The sequence below is a fragment of the Mastigoproctus giganteus genome, chromosome 1 (genome assembly GCF_048544385.1).
Source record: "Mastigoproctus giganteus isolate SK-2022 chromosome 1, ASM4854438v1, whole genome shotgun sequence".
NCBI classification, from domain to species: Eukaryota; Metazoa; Arthropoda; class Arachnida; order Uropygi; family Thelyphonidae; genus Mastigoproctus; species Mastigoproctus giganteus.
This window is the reverse complement of record NC_143575.1, coordinates 44867278-44894455: the sequence shown is the minus strand read 5'-3', so window position 1 is coordinate 44894455 and position 27178 is coordinate 44867278. Positions and strand designations below refer to the sequence as shown.

General features: G+C 37.3%; 1 protein-coding gene across 1 annotated transcript in view; it reads left to right on the top strand.

The window, feature by feature from the left end:
- The window catches only part of Oseg6 (intraflagellar transport protein Oseg6), a 690115-nt gene that overhangs the window by 150730 nt on the left and 512207 nt on the right, over positions 1-27178 (top strand). Inside the window, exon 10 of the mRNA XM_090372456.1 lies at positions 23575-23815. Within this exon, the coding sequence (XP_090228582.1) occupies positions 23575-23815 (241 nt within the window). The remainder of the gene's footprint in view (positions 1-23574; positions 23816-27178) is intronic.

Sequence of the window (27178 nt, the reverse complement as noted above, 5' to 3'; positions counted from 1 at the left end):
ATAATCAGACTTCTATATATGGTTCTTAGGTTTAAATTCTGATGCAACAATTTACAATTTGAAGAGAGCACACTTTTGTAGGCTTTGCTAAAAGTATGTCATGACATGTTCTCAGGGTTGTACATCCATCTTCCAAACATAAATAGCCACCCGAGAGTAGGAGGGTGTGGCCCACAACCCTTGCAGTAGCAGTATAATAATTTCCGACTCTACCTACTGATTCGCAGATTTTTTCCTTTTAATGTTTTAACATGAGTAGAACTAGTAAGTTGCCACGTTTGTGTAGTGATAAAAAGTGAATTTGTGTTGTTTTTATATTGTAGTGTTCAAAGCTGTATTTATGGTTTCAGAAATTCATTTAGTGCTTCAATGAATAAGCAGACACATAGGAAGCATATCAATCATTCAGACAATTTTTGTTATGTTTGTGGACCATTTACTCCAAAGACTCAAAGGAAAAATATCATTGACATTACAAAACTTTCGTATTCTTTTTATTTCAGATGTAAAATTGGTGATCAAGACAAACCTTGGGCACCTCACAAGTGTTGTATTACCTATATGACAAACCTGACATAATGGTTACATGGCAAACTCAAAGCATTACCTTTTGTAGTCCCTATGGTTTGGCAAGAACCATCTAACCACATTAATGATTGCTACTTCTGTATGACAAATATGTCTGATATGTCTAAAAAAAAAGCAAACATGTTATAATATATCCAAATATTCCTTCTGCAATTTGGCCCGTTCCGCATAAGTGACGATTTGCCAGTACCAGTGCCCCCCCAAATTTGGGATAACAGTAGTGGGGAAGATAATAGTGATCAAATTCAAGTTATTCCCTGGAATCAAGAAGGTTCAAGTTATTCCCTGGATCAAGAAGGTTATTCCCTGGAAGCCTTCACAAGATGTTGACTGTCAGCTAGTAAGTTCAGGTAGTGAGGTACAGTTAATCAAACAAGATGAGTTGAATGATTTGATTCGAGATATAAATTTGCCAAAAAGAACAAGCTGAACTGTTAGATTCTAAGTTACAGCAGTGGAATGTCCTCGCAGCAGGAACAATGATTTCAGTGTTTCGAAAAAGACAAAAAAATTTTCAAAATATTTTGCTGATATAAGCTAATTCTCATAATTTTAGCAATTGATTGTGGCCTCGGTTTTCTTGTGATAAACATAATCAGACTTCTACCTATGGTTCTTAAGTTTAAATTGCAATGCAACAATTTACAATTTGAAGAGAGCACACTAAGTGTTTTTTGGTGAGGATTTTTGTAGGCCTTACAAAGGTTTTCCAAGTATTAACTGATCGTGGAATATATTCACAGCAGGAACAAAGATTTCAGTGTTTCAAAAAAGACATGAAAAGTTTCCGAAATATTTTGCTATGGAGGACAGTATGTGTTTTTGCAAAGACATTATTGGACTTCTGAAAGAACTAGGTGTTGTGCATAAGTCAGATGAATGGTGTTTATTCATAGATGCCACAAAATTAAGTTTAAAAGCAGTTTTGCTTCATAATGGCAACGAATTTCCATCATTTCCTGTGTTTCTTTCAGTTGAACTTAAAGAATGTCATGAAAGCATGTCTAAGGTTCTACATGCTATAAAATACCAGGATTATGGTTGGAACATATGCAGTGATTTTAAGGTTATTGGTTTACTTGTTGGTTTTCAATGTTGTTTTTTGTGTTTGTGCTACAGCTGTATGACAGAAGAACATTATGTTGTGCAACATCGGGACAAGCAGGACGACTTCATACCAGGACAATGTAATGTAAAATATATTCCTTTAATGCAATCAAATAAAGTTCTTCTTGCACCCCTGCACATCAAACTTAGATTGATGAAAAATTTCATGAAGGGATTAGATAAAGAAGGTAATGGATTTGCATACTTCAGAAGCGTGTTTCCTAATTTAACATATACTGAACTTAAGGAAGGAATTTTCGTAGGACCCTAATTAGGAAACTCCCAAAAGACGATGTGTTTGAAAGGAGGGTGCATTGGCAGTTTGGCAATCATTTAAGGTGATAGTACATGGTTTTTTGGGTAATGGGAAAGAAGAAAACTATGGAATGTTGGTGTCTAATTTACTCAAGTGCTGCTACAACTTAAGTAAAAAAACATGGGCTGTCAAATGTCATTGAATATTCATTTTCTTCACTCCCATCTTGAATTTTTCTCCGAAAATCTGGGCGATATGAGTGACGAACAAGGGGATCAGTTTCATCAAGATATTTCCACAATGGAAAAGCATTACCAAGGTTTCTGGAATCCTGTAATGAAGGGGCGATTACTGCTGGTTCCTTGTGAGGGAGAGTAAACTGGAATAGAAAATCCCTTAGTAGCAAACATTTTTAAGAATAATTATAGGTATGATGATTATATATTATTGAAATATAACTATTTCACTATGATTTATGATATTTTTTCCAAAGTTTCCCTAAATGAGTTATAGAGAATGTATATTTTTTTACACTTGTATTACAAACTTGATATATACATATATATCCCTTTATTTTAACATTAAACATTGGTACATCTTTTGATGTAGACGTGATAGAGACTTTTTATGGTGATTTTTGGAATCAGCATGTTTATTTCCTCCAGAATCACGTATTTTCATTGCGGAGGTATGACAAAAATATTTTTTGTTGGCTAGTGAAATTAGTCACTTTTGGTATTTAGGGCATATTAGCATTAGCATTAGTAGAGGCATTTGATGCAAGAAAGCAAGCTTATGCAGCATCAGCCAAAAAAAAAAAAAATAAATAAATAAAAAATAACCACTTCCACTTCACCCCTCTGTTCATTCGAAATACCTGTCCAGCTGAGCCTTAAACTTATTTAGGCTATCAACTTCCACGACAAGGGATGGAAGTCTGTTCCACCAACCAACCACCCGCTGGGTAAAGGCAAATTTCCTCACGTCTGTCCTACATCTATCTTTCCTCAATTTGAATTTATGCCCTCTCAGGTGATTATTCTGAGCAAGAGGAAGAATCTCATCAGCATTGAGCATGCTCAAACCATTCAAGGCTTTATACACCTCTATCAGATCACCTCGCTGGTGCCTAGTCTCCAGACACTGTAATTTGCAAAACTTAAGCCTTTCTTCGTAAGAGCACCCCTTTGTTCGATTCACTAATCTTGTTGCCCTTCTCTGTACTCGTTCCAGCAGCTCTACATCCTTCTTGAAATGAGGCCTCCAGGCCTGTATACAGTACTCAAGGTGTGGCCTGACCATTGCCTTATACAAAGGAATAATCACCTCCTTATCCCTGCTAGAAAAATTCCTATATATCATTGACAATGTACCATGAGCTACTCTTGCAGCCCGTCTGCACTGCTCAGAGAACTTCATATCTGCCTGCACCACCACCCCTATGTCCCTTTCATTCTCTACCACTGTCAGTGTAGTACCACAGATTGATACGTTGCTCTGGGGTTGCTGTTTCCCATATGTAGTACTTTACATTTGTCAATGTTAAACTTCATTTGCCACCTCTCAGCCCATCTGCTCAACCTTTCCAGATCCTGTTGCAGCAGCATAATGTCAGTAGTGTCCTTGACAACCCTGCCAACCTTCGTATTGTCTGCAAACTTGGACATTAAGCTTGATATACCATCATTAATATCATTTATAAATACAGGAAACAATAATGGACCCAATACTGAACTCTGAGGGACTCCACTAATAACATTAGTCGACGATGAGCAGTGTCCATTGATTACCACTCTCTGCCTTCTCCCCCCTCAACCACCCCTTTATCCATACCAGCAATTTGCCTCCAATGCCACACTCTTCCAATTTGTGCAGCAGTCTTCCATGTGCAACAGTATCAAAAGCCTTTCTAAGATCCAAGTATATAATATCAAAGTTATTCCCTGCATCCAGTTCTTTTGTGACTGCATCATAGTATCCAATCAAATTGGTTAGGCAAGACTTCCCCTTAACAAAACCATGCTGTGTCCGAGCTATAACTGAAGTCTTGTCTAGATGATCCTGCAGTGCTTCTTTAAAAAGTGCCTCCTTTAATTTTCCGGGAACAGAAGTTAAACTCACAGGTCTATAATTACTTGTGTCAGCCTTTGATCCTCCTTTGTGAATTGGGGTCACATTTGCACATCTCCAGTCCATGGGTACCTCTCCTGAGTCCAAGGAAGCTCTCATAATTATGGCTAAGGGTTTGCTTACTTCCTTTGCTGCCTCCTTTAATATAACTGGATAGATCCCATCCACCCCAGGTGCCTTTCTTGTGTTTATCTTCAACAATTTCTCCTCCACTTTACTCTCAGTTATTACAAGATTCTCTAGCTTACTGCCAGAGTTGAATACACCTTGGCATTCCCCTCGCTGAATAACTCCTCATGTGTGAATGTCGATGCAAAATATTCATTTAGTTTGTTAGCTACCTGAGCAGGATCATCAACAGTTAACCCATCGATATCAAGTTAGTGGACCAATCTGATTCATCCCCTTCCTTCTAGAGTTTACATAAGTAAAGAACTCTTTGCTGTTTTTCTTTGCATCCCTTGCCAAAGATTTCTCGTAATCTGGCTTCGCCTGCCTAACCTCCTTTGTAACTTGGTTACAGATCAACTTGTATCTATCATAGGCTTCTGTGTCACATGTTAATTTGTATGTATGTATCCCATGCATTTTTCTTCTCTGCCATATGCCTCATTAGTTCATCTGACATCCATTTAGGCCTAAACCTTGAAAAATATTTCTTAGTTGGTATGTAAAGCCTAGTAGATTCCAAGATAAGTTCTTTGAATGCTTCCCATTTTGAATTTGCTGTTAGTAACATCATCATTTGGTCCCACTGTATAGAATTTAAATACTGTCTCAGTCCATCGTAGTCGCCTTTACGAAAGCAATAACCCTTCCCTTTACCCCTAATGGTAGTTACTCTTTGAGTAAATCACACTTCATCACACTGTGATCACTTCCACCTAGTGGTTCATTTATCTGCAGATTCTTAATGCATGAAGAATCACTACTGATAGTCAAATCAAGAGTATTACTCCCTCTAGTTGCCTCCCGAACATGCTGATGTAGAAAACAATCATCCAATAAATCCACAAAAGCCTTGATAGTGTGTGAGTGACCAGCCCCCAAATTCCAGTCAATATCTGGGAAATTAAAATCTCCCATTATAAGACTCTCTGATTTACTGGTCCATTCTATTTCCCTGTACAGTTTCTTATTATACTCATCAGAGTCATTAGGCCTATAGCACACTCTCCTACTCTCAATTTTGATCTCCCAATGCTTATGTCACACCAAACTGACTCAACACTGCACTGTCCAGCGATGTCGACTGGCTTCACTTCCTTGGATTTAATGTATTTCTTAACTAATAGCATAACCCCTCCTCCCTTCCTATCCTGTCTATCCTTTCTGTAGACATTGTACTCCCCAAATTCCAGTTCTGCATTCCTTATAACAGATTGCACTTGTGTATCTTCTTTGATTATTTTTTTATAGCATTAACTGTACTTAGAGTTAATTCTTATAGTATTAACTGTACTTCTTCACACAAGCTGTAAACAAAAACAGTTGTAAGAAAGATGGTGTCTCAGCTGTCATATCATTTTGTATAATTACTTTGTGTAAACAACATGTATCATTTCCAAAACTACTGAAGTCAGACTGTGTATGGTGGACAGAGCAACAACCACTAGTCTTGAACTAGAGATATTTCACTATTGGTCTGATAGAATATCATCACTGAGAAGTTAAACAGTAAAAATGTACATTACAAAATTATAGAAAGAAATCGTTGATAAATTTGAAATGTAGCAGCTGAAGGATATAATGACAAACCCAATTTAAACTATTTGATAAACAAATTCTATGTCAGGCAAACCCTTCAGAAAGGAATCAACAAGCATGTACACCACACCACCAGAGGAAATATTAATCAAAGCAGTATATTCAAACCATAGATTTAAACTGAAAGATCCCAGATTGTGTGACCCATCACCAAAAAAGGAGGGACATTATGGAAGCTATACATATTCAGGATTAAGCTAGAATATTAACAGGATAACCATTCACCACCTCCACCCCTCTGCATGGCTTACCCTGTTTCAGGTAAAATAAACCACCATACTGTAAGGCTACCAACCTCTTACAAGCTCAGTCCAAATACATTATGAAAATAATTAACCAAGATAACCCCCAGTGGAAATATTAACACGGAACAAACAGCTCTGCCTGTTAGTAGCAATAACAGTGAACATTTGTCATGCAGTGAACTAGAAGCATCCACCAGGACATGCCCTCCCCTTCACCCAGATTATCAGCAAGGCTGGTGGCAAAGCCTGGTCTTCCTCCTGTTTACAATGGAACTGAACTCCAGCTCCTCTCATCACATGACTGGAACTACCAGGACCTCCCTACTGCTCTGATTCCTTTAATCCATTATGTCCTTTACGCTTTTAGATTGTAGTCGTAATGCTTGTGCACTGAATATTTTATAATGTTGTGTTTAGTATTATTATTAGTAATAGCAAATGATGCAAGGAAGCAAGCTTAATAAATCATCAGCTAAAAAAAAAGAAAATCTATCCCCTCTGTCAAACTACTGACTACCACAACAGATGGAAGTTTGTTCCAACAATCATCCTCCACTAGCACTGAGGGCAAACTTTCATACATTTCATACTTTTTTTTTAACAAGTACAGGTCAATGCTGGAAAAAAGTCGCGAGTTAGGGTTAAATTTGAAAGTGTCTGCAATTCTGCCCAGGCACAATAGGAGGGAATATATAATGAGAGCCTTGTCAATCAATTCGGCCCTGGAGAGTTTGTGCATGGCTCATAGGTTAGAATTTTTTTCAGCGTGGTCTGTGCTTGCTAACAGGAGAGACTGCTTTTAAAGGAATGGGGATACACTTAATTAGAAAGGGTGCAAGAATATTTGCTGATGCTATCGAGGCAATGTTAGGTGGGTCGGAAAATTGTTAGATTGGGGAGCGGGATTCACACACTAAAAGATTAACGGTAGCTGCAGGCAGAGGCAAAAGTGATTCTTGCACTGCTGCTATTGTGTTTAGCACCAGCCTAGAGAGCAAGTTGCTGGGAATTTCAAGAACTGCTGGGGATCATCATGGAACAAGTAAATATATTGGCTGTATTAGGGTAACTAAGAGTAAAAACAAGTGCATGTATACTAGCATGAACATAAATGCTAGAAGTATAGTAAATAAAATTGATGACTTTGAAGTGCTGTCCAGACATCAAAGGCAGATATTGTTGGGATATCAGAGACATGTTTGACATGTCTCTGATATCTCAAATAATTAGACCCATTATTTTAACTTCTGTTCCGGGAAAAATAATGGAGTCACTGGTTAAAGAGGTGATACAGGATCACCTCTTTCACCAGTTAGTTAGTTAGTTTTGGTTTTTAGGAGCATTAGCAACTAAGGCCATATTGCTCTGGGGATATGCAGTGGTCATTCCCTGACCTTTCCGCATCCTCCGTATTTGGTGGTCACAGGATCGAACCCCAGTCTATTCAAGGAACGTGTGCTATGCACTGCTGCTCCTGCCCACCTGGCTACAGAGGCGCCTATAAGGAGTGCAGAATTGGAATTTGGGGAGAACAATATATACAGAAAGAACAGGCAGGGTAGGAATGGAGGAGGGGTTATGTTGTTAATTAGGAAACACAAAATCAAAGGAAGTGCATCCAGTTGACATAGATGGACAGTGCAATGTTGAGTCAGTTTGGTGTGTGATGTAAGTGAAAAGGAAAATGAGAGTAGGAGTGTGTTATAGACCTAATGAATCTCATGAGTACAATGAGCAATTATGCAGAGAAATAGAGTGGGCCAGTAACTTACTAATCAGAATGTCTTGTAATCGGGGATTTTAACTTTCCAGATATTGACTAGAACTTGTGAGTTGGTCACTCGGACGCTAGCAATTATTTTGTGGATTAATTGGAGGATTGTTTTCTAAAGCAATATGTTCGAGGGGAAACCAGAGGGAGTAATACGCTTGATCTGATTATCAGCAGTGATTATTAATGCATTAAGAATTTGCAGATAAAGGAATCACTAGGTGGCAGTGATCACAGTGTGCTGAAGTGGGATTTACTCAAAGAGGTAACTACCGTCATAAAGGGAAGAGTTTTTGCTTTCGTAAAGGTGACTATGGTGGTTTCAGATAGTTTTTAAATTCTATAGGGTGGGACCAACTGATGCCCAATAGCAAATTCACAATGGGAAGCATTCAAAGAATTAATCTTGGAAGCTACTTGGCTTTTCATACCAACTAAGAAATGTTGTTCAAGGTTCAAGCCTAAATGGATGTCGGATGAATTTATGAGGCATGTGGCAGAGAAGAAAAATGCATGGGATGCATAAAAATTATTCGGCAACACAGAAGCCTATGACAGATATAAGCTAGTCTGTAATCAAGTCACAAAGGAGGTTAGGCAGGCAAAGGCAGATTATGAGAAATCTTTGGCAAAGGCTGCAAAGAAAAACAGCAAAGAGTTCTTTACTTATGTAAACTCTAGAAGGGAGAGGATGAATCAGATTGGTCCACTTAACATAGATGGTTCGACTATTGATGATCCTGCTCAATTAGCTGATAAACTGAATGAGTATTTTGCATGTACATTCACACATGAGGAGTTTTTCAAGGAGGGGAATGTCAGAAGTTTATCAAACTCTAACAAGGAGGTAAGTGATTTTGTAATAACTGAGAGCAAAGTGGAGGAGAAATTGTTGAGTTTAAACATAAAAAAGGCAACTGGGGCAGATGGAATCTATCCAGTTATAATGAAGGAGACAGCAAGGGAAGGAAACAAACCCTTAGCCGTAATTATGAGAGCATCCTTAGAGTCAGGGGAGGTCCCCATAGACTAGAGATGTACAAATGTATCCCCAATTCATAAAGGGGGTTCAAAGGATGACATAAATAATTGGACCCATTATTTTAACTTCTGTTCCGTGGAAAATAATGGAGTCACTGGTTAAAGAGGTGATACAGGATCACCTAGACTAGACAGCAGTAATAGTTCACACACAGCATGGGTGTATTAAGGGGAAGTTGGATACTACGATGTTGTCACCAAGGCACTGGATGCAAAAAATAATTTCGATATCATATACTTGGATTTCAAGAAAGCTTTTGATACTGTTACACATGGAAGGCTGCTTTACAAATTGGAGCAGTATGGCATTAAAGGTAAGTTACTGCAATGGATAAAGGGATGGTTGAGTGGGAGACAGCAGAGAGTGGATGCTGCTGTACGTGGACTAATGTTATTAGTGGAGTGCCCCAGCGTGCGGTGCTGGGCCCATTGTTGTTTTGTGTATTTATGTTATTATATTGATAAAGGTATATCAGACCTAATGTCCAAGTTTGCAAATGATACAAAGGTTGGAAGGGTTGTTAATGACAGTAAGTTAATGATACAAAGGTTGGAAGGGTTGTTAATGACAGTAAAGACAGCATGCTACTGCAACAGCATCTAGAAAAGTTAGACAGATGGGCTGAGAAGTGACAGACTGAAGTTTAACATTGACAAATGCAAAGTATTCCATATGGGTAGCAGTAACCCAGTAGAAACATACGAACTGTGTGGCACTACACTCAGAGAGGTGGAGAATGAAAAAGACCTGGGGGTAATTGCGCAGTCAGATATAAAGTTCACTGAGCAGCACAGACTGGCTGCCAGAGCAGGTCATGAAGTTTTGTCCTTGATATATATAGGAATTTTGCTAGCAGAGACAAGGTGGTGATTATCCTTTTATATAAGGCAATGGTCAGGCCACACCTTGAGTACTGTATACAGGTCTGGAGGCCTCATTTTAAGAAGGATGTAGAGCTGCTCGAATGAGTACAGAGAAGGGCAACAAGGTTAGTGAATGGAACAAAGGGTTGCTCTTACTAAGAAAGGCTTAAGTTCTGCAAGTTGCAGCAACTAGAGACTAGGCACCTGCGAGGTGATCTGATTGAGGTGTATAAGACCTTGAATGGTTTGAGCAGGCTCAATTCTGATGGGATACTTCTGCTTGCTCAGATTAAGAACCTGAGGTGGCATAGATTGAAATTGAGGAAGCGGAAGTTCTTATACACCTCGATCAGATCACCTCACAGGTGCCTAGTCTCTAGTGGCTGCAACTTGCAGAACTTATGCCTTTCTTTGCCCTTTCTTCAAAAGCAACCCTTTGTTCCATTCACTAATCTTGTTGCCCTTCTCTGTACTCATTCAAGCAGCTCTACATCCTTCTTAGAATAGATATGCGGAAGTTTGCTGTTAGCCAGCGGGTAGTTAATTGCTGGAACAGACTTCCATCTGTTGTTGTGGAAGTCTGTTCATTGCTGGAACAGACTTCCATCTGTTGTTGTGGAAGTTGATAGCTTAAATAAATTTAAAGCTGAACTAGACAAACATTTGGAGTGATCGGATAGGTGAAATGGGAAAGGTTTTTTTTTTTTTTTTTTTTTCAGGCTGATGCTGTATGAGCTTGCTTTCTTGCATCATATGCCTCAACTAATGCTAATATATCTATCCTGCCACCATCCTTCCTCAAAATTTTATTTTAACTATATATTTAATTTTATATTTTACCGCAGGACTAGACAATAACCTCCAAAAATGCTTGGTCAGTAAAATGTAGGTTGAGTATTAAATTAGTGTAAATTATGAAAAAAACAGTATAGTCTAGTGTGTTTATTCATTCAAATGATATCATTGATCAAAATCAGTGCATGCAAATGAGCAATTCATGCCACAAGTGAAATGAGGTGAACAGAGGGCTGATAGTAGTAGGCTGTGAATGCTGGAGTCCTGTTGGATGGCAGCTTTTTTCTGACAACGTGTGCTATTTGTTCTCATTGGTGGGTTACTACATATGATGATTGACATTGCTACAGAATGGGTTCTTGTGTCCTACAGGTCTGCTGACATCATCTCTGCTGGATAGTAATGGCTGACTCTTTGGGAATGACATGAGTCTCTTGTTTTATTAGCTGTGGGCAATGATGGTTGTGGTGGGGGAGTAAGACCTGCTGTGTATTGTTGGATTTTGCTGATGACATATTTTTCTCTTGCCGTGGGATCTTTGGTCCCACTGGCCTGGACCATTTCTGCTAATGCTGTGGGCCTCAGCATGCTTCTCCAGCAATTGGGATTTCCTAACTTTTTGTCCAAGAACCTTTCCTCATGTGGGATCTTCATTAGATCTCTGTCCATGGCTGTTGCCTTCTATCTTCCTTCTGTTGCCAATGCTGGCTGCTTCACTAGCGTGGAATTGCAGATTCCCTTCAGATGGAACTCTTCTCTGGAGATTCTTCTCTCTCTTTCTGTATAAAACTCTCTTCTATCCAGAGGATTGCTTTGCTAACTTTTGGATCGTCCCAAGAATAGGATTATTGATGATGTTAAGGACCTGCTTCATGTGGGTTCTACCCCTAGTGGCAGCTTCATGTTGCCCTTTCTGCATTTTCACCACACATTTGTATCCACCCTTTCCTTCTTTAGGATCCCCCTACTCTAGGATTCTTTTTTTCTATTTTGGCATTGAGGATGTTTTCTAATATCCCTCTTTACCTTCCCCTTTTAACCCAACACTATGTCAAACCATGTTTTCCTTTCTTAAGAACTCACCTTTGTTCTCACCTAGGTAAGAGCAATGTCAGCTCAGCTATTGTTTTGTGATATTGCAGGTGTTTTAAAGGCTTACCTTCCCTAGGGTGGCAAAAGGCAACATAAAAATGAATGCACGGCCCACCTCCTCATTGCAAGGACAGGAATTAGCCAACAGCTCTCCTGGTGACTGCTGCTGGATAACTGCTAAGAGATCAGTCATACAACACAAACACAACATTACACCATACTCAAACTCTACATAACACTCATGACTAGCTTAGCAATTTCGTGCTTCTTCACAGCGACATTTGGAGGGTTTGTGGGAACCCCTGGCACCGCCCATACAAGTAAAACTTTATCCATACGTCTATTGTTGGAAGACAATGAAAAAAAAAAAAAGTTATCCTTTAGGCTGGATAACTTTTTTTATCCAGCCTATGTTAAGCCTTGCTTTTTCTGTTATTTTTGGAAAAGTTTTCTTCTATGAGCAAATGTTTTATATAATTTTTTTCCTCTTCTGGTTTGTTTCTGTCTAAAGTTTTTGGCATATTCAGAATACTGCTGCCATTCATGTTACTGGCACCTAGCATTTCTGGAGTTTAATTTATAATCTCCTCCTATGTATCATTGTGTGAGTTTTTCAGCATTTGAAAACCATAATTTGAGTTTCCATCATGGAAGTTGGAGGGGGTAGAGAGAACTGCTTAGGATACTTTTAGGGTTTTGTGTTGCCTTCAAAGAAAATATAAGTTATGTGTCCCTGGCTGTTATTGTAGCTTCTTTGCTAAAATCTGGATGGTATGTGAGGGGGGAAGCTTACTGAATTTCTGAAGTTATAAAAGAATAGGCTGATTATCCATTCCACAGATAACTGTCTTATTTAATACTGATATGGTGCAAAGTCTGATCCAGATATCAAGGAAAATGGTTCCACTTTAACCTCGTTAATACTGTCAACATAGTCAACAGCCAGTGAAACTTGATATTAAGATAGGCAAATCATGTAATTTGATTGTTTTCCTAAGAGGACTTATTTGTGTGAGAAGTTTTGCTATAGTAGCAAGAACTATGGAAATAAATCACACAGTCATCTAAGGCTATGTATTTAAAGTTGGAAATTCATTTTTGAGAGGAGTTTGAGAGGCACAAAGAGGATACCAAGGCAGCAGGACCACAAAGCTTTATGTGGCACTGTGAGGTTGAATCACAAATCTACTGTTAAGGAGTTGCAAGTCTTGTCAGCTTGAGACAAGATCGAAGTATTTTGCTCAAGGAATATAGAAGAAACTAGAAAATCTAGATCTGTAGTTATTCTGTCTGTAAACCACATTTTGCAACCAGAAATTAGAACAAAGACTTTATTGGTGTTTGAGTGAAAGTGATCAGATTATATTGTGACTGAAAACAGGTATTGTGGTCTTATGAGTTCCAATTTACACTCTTTGTGCAGAAAATGAGGCATTATGGAGACAACTACATGATATGATGGATCCATCAAATATTGCCTTTGCTGTATAAGCTTCACAAAGTAAAATAATTGGTCTGGTCTGGTTTGGTTTGGTTTGGTTTGGTTTAGTGACACATGGGCTTCCCTGGCACCAAAAGTGGAATAATTGGATGGGAATATTCTTATAGTGTGGATTGTGTCCACTGTTTTTTTGAAAGGATGAGAAAAGCCTGCTGCATATTTAAGAAATTTTGAAGAATGCACACACGCTGCACACTTCATTTTTTATCTCGAAGGAGATGGCTACTTTCATTATTCTAGACCTACTTGTGAATGGTTCGAGGAGTCTGATGATGAATTCATTCACTTATTTTTTGCCTCCAGTCTCCACCTCTAAATCTCATTGAAAATATGTGTGATACATTAACATTAACACAGTGGTTTTCAACCTCAGTGCAGCAACAACATTCCAGGAGTGCCATGTAATTTGGATTTAAGTTACTTAAACCTATTTTTAAGTATTTATTTCATTATAAAAAGGTACATCCTTATAATTATATTATTATAATAACTATCATATAACAATTTTTTAAATATTATATATATATATATATATATATATATATATATATATATATATATATATATATATATATATATATATATATATATATATACAGGCAACCCCCGTATAACACGGTACTTCTACAACAAGGTTTTCCTCTAACATGGTTTGAGAATTGCAGGAAATCTCACATAACATGGTATTTTTGAGCTTTTGTGCTGGGAAAACCCTGCTATTATGCTGGATGTAATTTTCAATGTTTCCATTCCTTTTCATGAATCCCTCCTATTGACTCGCTAGTTGTTCTCGCCTTTGTGATATTTTTCTAAAGCACATTTCTAGAGGTCACTACCGTAAATCAATAAAAACAATTTGCACTTTCCGGTTATTGAGCTTTTCTGTTAGCGCAATCTATTATAAACGGGTAGTAAACTCAATCTTATTGCATTTGTGATAATACCGATAACAGGAATTCTGTGGGTTTTTACGTTATTATGGTGAAATATGTTCCATCTTCACTGAAATCTTCAATCATATAAAAAACATAAATAAATTTTCAGAAACTCATTACTCTGTATCTCACTTGTGTGTATCAGGTTTGTTGCAATTTGTGTGTACCATGTTCTCTGTTATTATTTGCTTATCATTTTTACTGTTTTAAATTTTACAACCAAAAATAAAAAAGTCAGTGAACAGAAATATCAGTTAGTATGTACATATTATATTACGTATTAATTACGCTATGCATGTAAGCGCAAATTTATTTTTATTTTGCTAACTGGAAAATATTCTTCAGATTTTCATGTATCACTTAAAGCGGGATCCACTATTTTGTTGGGAGATCCCTGGGTTAGGTTCTGTACTATTGAACTTGTGCTTGTTTGAGACATAAAAAATAATTTTGACTTCAAAAAAGTTAGGTTATTACTATTTAAGTTACTACTATAAAAATTAAGTTTCCGATAGTTATTAAAAAAAAAAAAAAAAAAAAGGCATATTTTTGTTAGCTTTTGGATAAAAACCCTCCTTTTTTTTTACTGGTTCTTAGTGCCGTATAACAGTTTTGCATTACACGAGATTTTGTAGGAACCAAACTACCATGTTATAAGAGGGTTACCTGTATACATACACACACATACACAGAGAATTGGATCTAACAGTCAGAAAATTGAGTAGGGGTGCCACAAAATAAAATAAATTACTTAAGGGTGTGCCATATTAATAAAAAGGTCAAAAACCACTGCATTAGCATATAGCACAAATATATGGAAATGTAGTCTGTACCCATATCACCCAAGGAACTAGAGAAATTATCACTACAGCAGCAGCATTAGCATTAGTTGAGGTATACAATGCAAGAAGGCAAGCTTATGCAGCATCATCCAAAAAAAAAAAAATTTTAGCAAGCATCCCATTTCACCCATCCGTTCACTCCAAATGCTTATCTAGCTTAGACTTAAATTTATTTAAGCTGTCAACAAGAGATGGAAGTCTGTTCTAGCAATCAACTACCCATTGCCTAAAGATAACTTTCTGCACATCTATTCTACATCTGTCTTTCCTCAGTTTGAATCTATGCCCCCTCAGGTTCGTAATTTTTTTTTTTTTTTTTTCACATAAAAGGAAAAAAAAAAAATTCCGTTTCACCCATCCGTTCACTCTAAAAACTTTGTCAAGTTCTTCCTTGTATTTATTAAAGCTATCAACTTCCTCAACGACAGATGGAAGTTTGTTCCAGCGATCAACTACCTACTGGCTAAAAGAAAATTTCCAAAAGCTATTCTTCAACTGTCTTTCCTAAATTTGAATTCATGCCCCCTCAGGTCCGTAACCTCAGCAAGAGGAAGAATTCCATCAGCATTGAGCCTGCTCAAACCATTAAGGCCTTATACGCCTCAATCAGATTACCTTGCAGGTGTCTAGTCTCCAGAGGCTGCAACTTGCAGAACTTATGCCTTTCTTGGTAAAGGACCCCTTGGTTCCCCTCACCAGTCTTGTTGCCCTTCTCCATACTTGTTCTGGCAGCTCTGCATCCTTCCTAAAATGAGGCCTCCAGACCTGTATGCAGTGCTCAAGGCATGGTCTGACTATTGCCTTGTGCAAGGAGATAGTCACCTCCTTTTTGCTGCTAGCAAGGTTCCTGTGTATCATTGACAAGAACCCATGACCTGCTCTGGCAGCCTGTCTGCACTGCTCAGAGGACTTCATGTCTGACTGCACAATTGCCCCCAGGTCTTTTGCATTCTCTGCAGCCTTGAGTGTGGTGCCACACAGTTGATATGTTTCTCTGGAGTTGCTGCTTTCCATATGGAGTACTTTGCATTTGTCAATGGTAAACTTTGGTTGTCTCTTCTCAGCCCATTTCACCACTTTTCTAGATCCTGTTGCAACGGGATACTGTCATTACTGTCATTAACAGCCCTGTCAAACTCAGTATCATTTGCAAACTTGGACATTATGCAGGATCTTCATCAATATTAACCCCAGGAGCTCACATCTGATAAGTATGGGCTTGGCATACCAGGGTACTGAGCTGGTTATCATTATTCTTCTCTTTCTTGGTGATTCCTTTCTCCGGGCACTGCAATTTGCAGAACTTAAGCCTTTCTTTGTAAGAGCACCCCTTTGTTCCCTTCGCCAACATTGTTGCCTTTCTTTGTACTCATTCTAGCATCACTACATCCACAGTACTCAAGGTGTGTCCTGACCATAGCCTTGTACAATGGGATAATCAACTTCTTGTCCCTGCTAGCAAAGTTCCTATATATAATTGACAAGACTCCATGAGATGGCAGTCCATCTGCACTGCTCAGAGAACTTCATATCTGACTGCACAATTACCCCCAGGTCTTTTTCATTCTCCACTTCCTTGAGTGTAGAACCACACAGTTGGTACGTTTCTCTTGGGTTATTACTACCCATATGCAGTACTTTGTATTTGTCAATGTTAAACTTCAATTGCCACTTCTCAGCCCATTTGCCCAACTTATCTAGATCCTGTTGCAGTAGCACACTGTCATTAACAACCCTGCCAACCTTTCTATCATCTGCAAACTTGGACATTAAGCCTGATATACCTTCATCAGCATCATTGATAAATATATAAAACAACAATGGGCCCAAAACTGAACTCTGGGGAACTGCACTAATAACATTAGTCCACAAATTGCAGTGTCCATTAATTACCACTCTCTGTCATCTCTTACTCAACCATGCTGTTTTCCCTTACTGCCATACTGCTCCAATTTTACAGCAGTCTTCCATGTGCAGCAGTATCGAAGGTTTTCTGAAATCCAGGTATATGATATCAAAATTATTTTTGACATTCAGTTCCTTTGTGACCACATCATAGTATCCAATCAAATTGGTCAGACAAGACCTCCCTTTAACAAACCCATGCTGTGTCAACTATTACTGCAGTCTTGCCTAGATGATCCTGCATTGCTTCTTTAACCAGTGACTCCATTATTTTCCCTGGAACACGTTAAACTAACAGGTCTATAGTTACTTGTGTCACCTTTTGAACCCCCTTTGTGAATTGGGGATTTATTTGCACACCTCCAGTCCATGAGGACCTCCCCTGAGTTCAAGGAAGCTCTCATAATTGTGCCTAAGGGTTTGCTTACTTCTTTTGTTGCCTCCTTTAATATAACTGGATAGATCCCATCCGCCCCCAGGTACCTTCTTATGTTTAACTTCAACATTTCTCCTCCACTTTGCTGTCAGTTATTACAAAATCACTTGGTTCCCTGTTAGAGTTTGATAAACTTCTGGCATTCCCTTCCTTGAATAACACTCATGTGTGAATTTAGGTGCCAAAATACTCATTGTTTATCAACCTTCTGAGCATTATCATCAATAGTTGAACCATCTATGTTAAGTGGAACAATCTTTACTGTTTTTCTGTGCATCCTTTGCCTAAGATTTCTCATAATCTGCCTTAGCCTGGCTAACCTCCTTTGTGATGATTACAGATTAGCTTATATCTGACCTAGGTTTCTCTGTCACCAGACAATTTATATGCATCTCATGCATTTTTCTTCTCTGCCACAAGCCTCATTAATTCATCTGACATCCATTTAGATCTAAACCTTGAGTAGTATTTCTTAGTTGGTATGAAAAGCCTAGCAGCCTCCAAGATTATGTCCCTGAAGGCTTTCCATTTAGAATTCACCATTGCTAACATTGACAGTTGCTCCCACTGTACAGAATTTAAAAACTGTCTCAGACTTCTGTAGTTACTTGTAAAACAGGAAAACCCTTCCCTTTACCCTTGATGGTAGTTACATCTTTTAAGCAAATGTAAATCCCACATCAGTACACTGTGATCATTGTCACCCAGTGGTTCCTTTATCTGAAAATTCTTAATGCATGAATAATCACTCCTGATATTCAGATCAAGAGTATTACTTCCTCTGGTTGCCTCTCAAACATGTTACTGTAGAAAACAGTCATCCAATAAATCCACAAAAGTCTTGCTAATGTGTGAGTGACAAATCAACAAGTTCCAGTCAATATCTGGAAAGTTAAAATTCCCCATTAACATTAGTAGAGGCATATGATAGAAGGAAGCAAGCGGATGCAGCATCAGTCAAAAAAAAAAAAACACACTCCCATTCGTTCCAAAGCCTATCCAGCTCAGTCTTAAATTTATTTATATCTGTTAACTTCCACAACAAAGGATCGAAGTCTGTTCCACCAAACAACTACCCGCTAGCTAAAGGCAAACTTCCGCACATCTATCCTACATCTGTCTTTCTTCAATTTGAATTTATGCCCTCTCAGGTGATTATTCTGAGCAAGAGGAAGAATCTCATCAGCATTGAGCATGCTCAAACCATTCAAGGCTTTATACACCTCAATCAGATCACCTCGCAGGTGCCTAGTCTCCAGACACTGTAATTTGCAAAACTTAAGCCTTTCTTTGTAAGAGCAACCCTTGGTTCCATTCATTAATCTTTTTGCCCTTCTCTGTACTCGTTCCAACAGCTCTACATCCTTCTTAAAATGAGGCCTCCAGACCTGTATACAGTACTCAAGGTGTGGCCTGACCATTGCCTTGTAGAAGGGGATAATCACCTCCTTATCCCTGCTAGAAAAATTCCTGTATATCATTGACAAGACACCACGAGCTACACTTGCAGACTGTTTGCACTGCTCAGAAAACTTCTTATCTGCTTGCACAATTACCCCCAGGTCCTTTTTATTCTCTACCACTGTCAGTGTAGTTCCACAGAGTTGATACGTTACTCTGGGGTTACTGCTTCCCGTACGTAGTACTTTACATTTGTCAATGTTAAACTTCATTTGCCACCTGTCAGCCCATCTCAACTTTTCTAGATCTTGTTGTAGCAGCGTACTGTCATTAGTGTCCTTAACAACCCTTCCAACCTTTGTATCGTCAGCAAACTTGGATATTAAGCTTGATATTCCATCATCAATATCATTTATAAATACAGAAAACAACAATAGATCCAACACTGAACCCTGAGGGACTCCACTAATAACATTAGTCCATGATGAGCAGTGTCCATTGATTACCACTCTCTGTCTTCTCCCACTCAACTATCCCTTTCTCCATAGCAGCAATTTACTTCCAATGCCACACTGCTCCAATTTGTTCAGCAGTCTTCCATGTGCAACAGTATCAAAAGCCTTTCTAAGATCCAAAGATATGATATCAAAGTTTTTCCCTGCATCCAGTTCATTTGTGACCACATTATAGTATCCAATCAAATTAGTCAGGCAAGACTTTCCCTTAACAAAATTATGCTGTGTCTGAGCTATAACTGAAGTCTTGTATAGATGATCCTGCAGCACTTCTTTAACAAGTGCCTCCATTAATTTTCCTGGAACAGAAGTTAAACTAACAGGTCTATAATTACTTGTATCGCCCTTTTATCCCCCCTTTGTGAATTGGGGTCACATTTGCACATCTCCAGTCCATGGGTTCCTCCCCTGAGTCCAAAGAAGCTCTCATAATTATGGCTAAGGGTTTGCTTGCTTCCTTTGCTGCCTCCTTTAATATAACTGGATAGATCCGATTCAACCTGGGTGCCTTTTTTATGTTATCTTCAACTATTTCTCCTCTACTTTCCTCTCAGTTATTACAAAATCATTTAGCTCACTGCCAGAGTTTAACTCACCTCTGGCATTCCCCTCCCTGAATAACTCCTCATGTGTGAATGTAGATGCAAAATACTCATTTAGTTTTTAGCCACCTGAGCAGGATTATCCACAGTTGAACTATCAATATCCAGTGGACCAATCTTTGCTGTTTTTCCTTTGCATTCTTTGCCAAAGATTTCTCATAATCTGCCTTTGCCTGCCTAATCTTCTTTGTGACTCGGTTACAGGCCAGCTTATATCTATCGTAGGCTTCCATGTCACCCATTAATTTATATGTATCCCATGCATTTTTGTTCTCTGACATATGTCTCATTATTAGTTCATCTGACATTCATTTAGGCCTAACCTTGAACAATATTTCTTAGTTGGTATGTAAAGCCTATTAGTTTCCAAGATAAATTCTTTGATGCTTCCCATTTTGAATTTGCTGTTGGTAACATCATCAGTTGGTCTCACCGTATAGAATTTAAATTTAAATTATAAGACATTCTGATTTACTGGCCCATTCTATTTCTCTGCACAGTTGTTCGTTATACTCATCAGAGTCATTAGGCCTATAGTACACACCTACTGTCATTTTTCCTTTCCCAGTGCTTATGTCACACCACACTGACTAAACATTGCATTGTCCACCAATGTCAATTGGATCCACTTCTTTAGGTTTTGTGTTTTTTGACTAACAGCAGCTTAAAGTTCCACTTTTGGCCACATGGAATTCATGCAGTGTTGAATTTAAACTGTAGTTAACATACAAAGATCACTCAAATATTTTTTTTATTTTATAAATATATATATCCCTTTGAGCTGAATACGTGCCCTCCATTTTAAGGGGAAAGAAGAAAAAAAAATAAAGAAGCTGTTGTTCTGGCCTCTGAAAAAGCCATTTACAGCTTCCTTGATATTGTCAATCCCATGCCAAAACCACGTATCTGCAAAAAGATAGTTTTGAGAAAAATGCATTTAAAGATTCTTTGATGAATCTTTAAATGCATAATTATTAACTAATTATTAAATAACAATCTAATTATTGTAACATAATTATTAAATAACAATCTTTTAAATTCTTTGAAAAATCAAGTTTTTAAGTTATTTACCTCAATTTTTTTTTTTTATAAGTACCTTTGAAGGATGCTGGTTTTATCCATATTGGTAATTTAAGATTGCCATCATGTGGGGGCTTATAATGCACTTTTGCAGTTTTGGCGTTGTGAAGTGTGAAATTTTGTCAGATTCATAAAGAATTGAAAATGTGAAAAAAAATTTTTTAACACATTTTTGTTGGTCAGAAATGAATAGTTTATGAATAAAACGAGGTTAGAATAACATATACATATAATAAATGAAAAATATATTAAAGCACATTTAATTACAATAACATACAAGTTGGTATAAATTAATTTTCAGTATCTTCTTCATATTCAGATTCTTCACTGAAATCCAGTGCTGGTAAAAATCCTTTATTTCTACTGATGCTTTTACATTTAAGTAGAGTTTGTGATACTCCTTTGATATTTTCAAATATTGGCACATTTTCATTAAATCTTTAAGCTTTACTTGAGATATACGAAGTTCCTCATTATAGGCTTTAGGAAGGTTATGTTTGCTCATTTCTGGATCTTCCTTTAGGTCTTTTTAGGTTAACTGTTGTAACTTCATCTTTGTAGTTTGTTTTGTAAAACATTGTGCCATGCCCATCCTGTCCTTTTTGGAATTCAAGGCAGCAGACCAAGGAACAGTGCCTTTTAAGTTGTTTGGTGAGAAAGGTAAAATCACAAAAGTCATCACATTGCATGATATTTACACAGAATGGTTTAAGTTTTAATCTTGTGCCTCTAATTATTTGGGCCCATCCCTCAGGGACATACACGGGTACATACTTGGCTTTTCTCTCAACTTTAGAGTGGATGGAGTCACACTCTATTTCTGAATGGCCTGGCTCAAAAAATTCATGTCTAACAGTTTTTAAACTAGGGATAATTTTTAACAAGTACATGCACATCGATGCCATAAGTGATGAGTCACTATTGTCATCAAAGAGTACATAATTTTTATCATCTGAAACTTCAAAGCCATTGAAGGGATTGCAATCTTCATTTTCTAAATCAGATTCCATTTGAAGTGAGGAACATGTTGCAAGAATTTTCCACGTTCTTGTACTCATTATTCCAAATTGTACTTGACTGCAAAAATTAGATGCTACAAAGGACAACTAAACAGTATGAGACAAACAAAACCATACATGTAACAGTATGCATCAGCTGGCCTCCCCTACCCTATTGTACATGCCAAAAACACAAAAGTGGTACTTTATCGAATTGCTCTGTCATTATTTACCATGCCAAACTAACAAGAGTACCACATTCATGAATCTACATGGTGAGAAGTGGCTTTTTCAGAGATAAGTGAAAATGCATGTAACATTTTTCAACCACTTGGCCTTTAAATACACATATGCATCTTTAACCTGGTGTAGTTGACCAAAAAACATCTCAAGAATACATTTAGGTAAAAAGTGCCAAATTTGCACATTCGTGGTTTTGGCATGGTGGCGACAATATCATTATCACTACTTGAAAATCAGCACCCATGCAGATATTACTTCAGAGGAAATAATCATTGGGCGAGACACCTTGTACCAGTTTCCCTCTTCTCTATTCCTTTGTGGCCCCTCATTTTTGAAAACAGCAGTATAGACATCTCCAGTGATTGTTTTCTTACATTTTCATGTAGTATCAAGAGAATTTCTTCCATATCCCAAAAAATGGTGGCCATGACCTTCTTGGCAGAGGATTTAGTCCTGAATGTTTTGGGAAGTGGTGTTCCCATGACGTTTTCCGTTGCATGGATTTTTGTTTTGTTTTCAGATGCCAGTGATGAATCCATTTCATCGCTAGTTACATGCATATGTAAATTTTCCTCACAAATTTGAACCTACACTATTTCTGAAGAGGTGTGAGTATTCTTAGCACTCAGTGAGAACTGATCTTTGGCATGGTCATGTATGTGTTTATGGAGGATGAACACTTTGTAACATCCTTGTTTGCCTTTAGGTCAGCAACTGTAAATCTCTTCTGTTTTATCGTACTGTATTGATTTGGATTTACACAAATAAGATAAGATAGACATTTATGAGAATATGATAAAACTGCAGTTTTTTTATATACCAAGTATTTGTAGTCAAGGTAGATAAAGAAGGCCCTTGGAGGCCTCCCAGAAGATGCCAGACTTTTTTTTTTTTTTTTTCTTCTTCTTCACTTGTTTCTTCTCAGGTTGTTCAGAAAGTGACTTTGAACAACAAATTATTTCAAATTGAATTTTATGACCACATAATTTCATTTACTATTTTTAAAACAAGAATAAGGAAGATGAGGTGGCTGAACAAAACTGGAGGAGTGGTTGCTGCGTAAAATGGTTAAGAACCCCTGCATTCATGCATTAGAAATAGCAGAGCTGGATCTCTGATCACCCTAGCTTGTTAGTACTAACATGCATCATAAAATTATAATGGTGTAATACATTTCATTCCATTACAGTTTTATGTTTCACATTTAGTAATGACAAGTTGGGAGGATTGAAGATACATCTTTGCTTTCCCTAATGAATTAACTTTATTTTTTTTTAGTTTCACCATTCTTTTATAATTTTATTCTTATGCCTTCACATCTTCTTCAGTGTATTAATATGCAATTTCACAAGGTAAGTTTAAATTTTTCAGGTTTGAACTGTAATCTGTTATTATTTGTAACATTGAAATATATTATTTTATTTTCATATATTTCTACTTTTTTGCATGCTGTGTTTTAGGATTAAAATTTATGATTTTGGAGATCTCCAAGAAGTTCAATCCATAATTACAGTGGATGATGAACGAGGACTTGATTGGATGGAATGGACTGATGATGGACAGCTACTTGCAGTTGCTGGAGCAGAAGGAAATGTTCATGTGTATTTGACTAAATTACCTATTTTAGGAGATACTTGTGGTACTCGAATGGCCTACTTAACATCTCTATTGGAAGTTACTATTAGCAGTGTTGAGGAACAGGTGAGGCAGTTATAGTTATGCATTTATGCATTCTTTAAAGATACACCTTATAGTTATGCATTTGTGCATTCTTTAAATATTATTATTTTATTTATTATTATAATCCATATGGTGCAAGGAAGCCTGAGGCTTATATGCTACACTAACCAAAAAAAAAAAAAAAAATAGAGAGAGAGAGAAAAGTAGAAAGGAATCACCAATAAAGAGAAGAATGATGATATCCAGCTCGGGACCCTGTCGTGCCAAGCCCATACTCATCAGATGTGAGCACATATACACCTTGATCAAAGTTATGGGAGGAATGATAATGCAAGAAATAAATATTGCAAATCAAAGTTCCAGAAACTGAGGGAAGAAAAGCATACTTTTACATTAGAAAGTTTTTAGTTGAAAAATTAAAGATATAAAATGTAAAAAACCCTATTTTATTGATGGATTTTATTTACATATCTCTAGCATAAAACTATTTTGCATTTTTGTGAAGATAATTCAATCTTTGTATTGATAAAGAAATATTAATTTTTATATCAGAAAAATTATAATACCTTTAAATGTACAAAACAAAAACCTTACTTTTTGGAAAATTGTGGTTCCTTCATCTGTGGAGAAGTAGTATAGAAATAAAATTATAAAATTACATAGGTCTGAGAAAAATAATATGTACAGTCTTCCTGTTATCATTTCACTGATGCAATAAAGCCAAGAAACAAGTGTGTAAGGTGAGAGAAGGTCTGGGACAAAGAAAAGTTAAGTGTTCAGTTTGGACTGTTTTAATTGGACATGAGCCCTCTCTTTGCTGAGCCATGCCAAACAACATAAAGAGTGGGAGTCCGATCTTGTGAAATGCTGCTGGATACATTTTTATTGCCTCTGGCAGAACTGTGAATTTTCTAAAGATTGAAATCCTTATAGGGCTGGAGGTTTTGGAGCTAACTTGAGTGTTATGGTTATTTTTTGAGTTGTTGTGATACTCCGAAGTGAGTTATCCAGGATGGGAGAATAGCAACTCTACCAGTGTTCTTGTTGGCAGTTTCTTTGTAGTCTTTCATTGTGTGAAATACCTCAAGAAAGTGCCTTCCTTTTTGGTGGCGAGCAACATTAAGACCTTAGGGTGAGAGGTTTGAAAGAAGTGGTCTTCAGAAACAGACTGCTGTGATTTGTCACTTTGGGCAAGGTTGCCTTATTTTGTGTAATGTAGATGTTTATCAATCCTTTTTTTGTAATTTTCTGAGTGTTTGCCCCTGCATAATACAGTTAAGTTTATAGACCACATCTCTCATTAAGTGAGGGGAGGAATGAGTTCAGGATTTGTTTAAGGTTTTTGCTACCTTTAAATTTGATTTATGTTGTGCTGTTTAGCAAGTCTATTAATGGTTTCCCCTAATTAAATCGGTACATGTCTGAAGAGATTGTGTCTTGGAGGAAGGAAATTTTCAACCATTCTTCTGATGGCTTTATTAATTGCGATGTCTGGGTGCTGGATAAGGAACAGTTTTATTATTAAGTTCTTGTTGTAAGTTCTCTGCGTGGCAGATTTTGAGAGCTCGCAGGGCATACTTTTTTATAATGCATATTTAACCTCTTGCCCTGTAAGGATATCAGACTGTAACAACCTCCAAGTTGATAGTTCTACCAGAAGCAATAACAACTTCCTCACTCTTTATGGCATTTGGTGCTGCTTTCAGCAAAGTGAGGCCTCATGTTCATTCAAGAAAGTGTAGACTGACCACCTGACCTTTCTTTGTCCCAGACCTTCTCTCTCCTTACACTATTTCTTATTGGCTTCATTGTGTCTATGAAATGACATTGGGAAGACTATATATTATTTTTCCAGTAATGTAGGTATCTAAGTACATAATTTTATAATTTTATTTTTATGGCTGCACTAAAAAGGTAAAGTGCAGCCATTATCAACCCACTGCGGGATGGAAGCCTCCTCCTCAACAATTCATGCTGAGGGAAATGAACTATAATCTGCCACGCTGGTCCAGTGCGGGTTGGCAGATCAACCATATTCAGCACTCAGGGGCTTGAACCCCGGTCTACTCAAAGAGCTTGTGTTACTGCGCTCCCGCTCCTGACCACTCAGCTATGGAGGCCGTTTATTTAATTCCCTACAAATGAAGGAACCGTAGTGTTCCAAAATATATGGGGTTTTTGTACTGTACAATGGTTAATTAATTAACTTTTTAAATTATGGAAGTGCAATATGGTACAGTGTATATTTTAATCAAACTGTAGTCCATCTCATTTAACTTTGGACACTCCTACAGAAAGTAGTTCTGCATTATAATGGGAATTGTGGATACTGACATGAGAAAGACAGCAATAAAGTTTGAATTTCATATATATGAAATAGACAAAGTTGTTTTGAAGAAAACCTAATCATCCATATTTTATTTTAAAATTAAATTTTTACAAGAAAAGATCCTAATTGGTCTATTGAAATAAGCCCCCTTCTTCCTCAAAAAGTAAAAGTTAAGGTGGAGAAGGCAAGTGATAGAGTTTTGTTGAAAGAAAATAGTTTATAATCAACTGGTCAAATTATGTTAATAAATGTGTGGACCTATTTTGTAAAAAAAAAATATTTAAAGATATTTGAAGAAAATTAATCATGATCTTTCACCACAGAGTCCTTGTCCAGTTAGACAATTTAGATGAAATGTGCATATTTATGCATTCAAAACCGAGTAAGGGTTGGCAAGATGAGTCCAGGAGCTGTCATTTTAAAAGTGAAAGTAGCACTGATGGGTGGATGATTTATTGTTCTGCCTGCTCGTAATGAAAATGGATGGATTCCAGATGCAAGTCTTCCATTTTACTCAAAAACAAAGGTGGATGATTACCACAATTCAGTGAATGCTGAGAATTTTCAGTGATGGGTTATAAACTAGACATTTCAAAAAGAATCCTAATTGTCTTTGATAATGCACCCTATCATTTGCAGCAAATAAACAGGACTCCAATAACTGCTTTAAAAAAAGAATGACATTAACTTATGGTTGTGTCAAAATTACATTTCTTATTCACTGTAAGCACTGAAATTAGAATTGTTACATCTCCTATGAGAAAATAAACTTGCAATGAAGTGTTATGTTATAAGTGAACTTTTAGAAGAGCATGGCCATTTAGTTTTAAGGCTACTGTCACAAGCATTGTGAATTCAATCCTGTCAAACTCTGTTGGACTTAGGCGAGTCCAGCAGGGCTTGAATCGAATGTAAGTGCTGTATGACAAGAAGCATTAAATCAGGCACTACATGATAGATAGGCTCAATGTGTGTATATGTGAGAGACTTGGAAAATAATTAGATCAAAGAAGATGTTTGAAAAGAGAATGGTGGAAACACTTATTTTTCTGTAA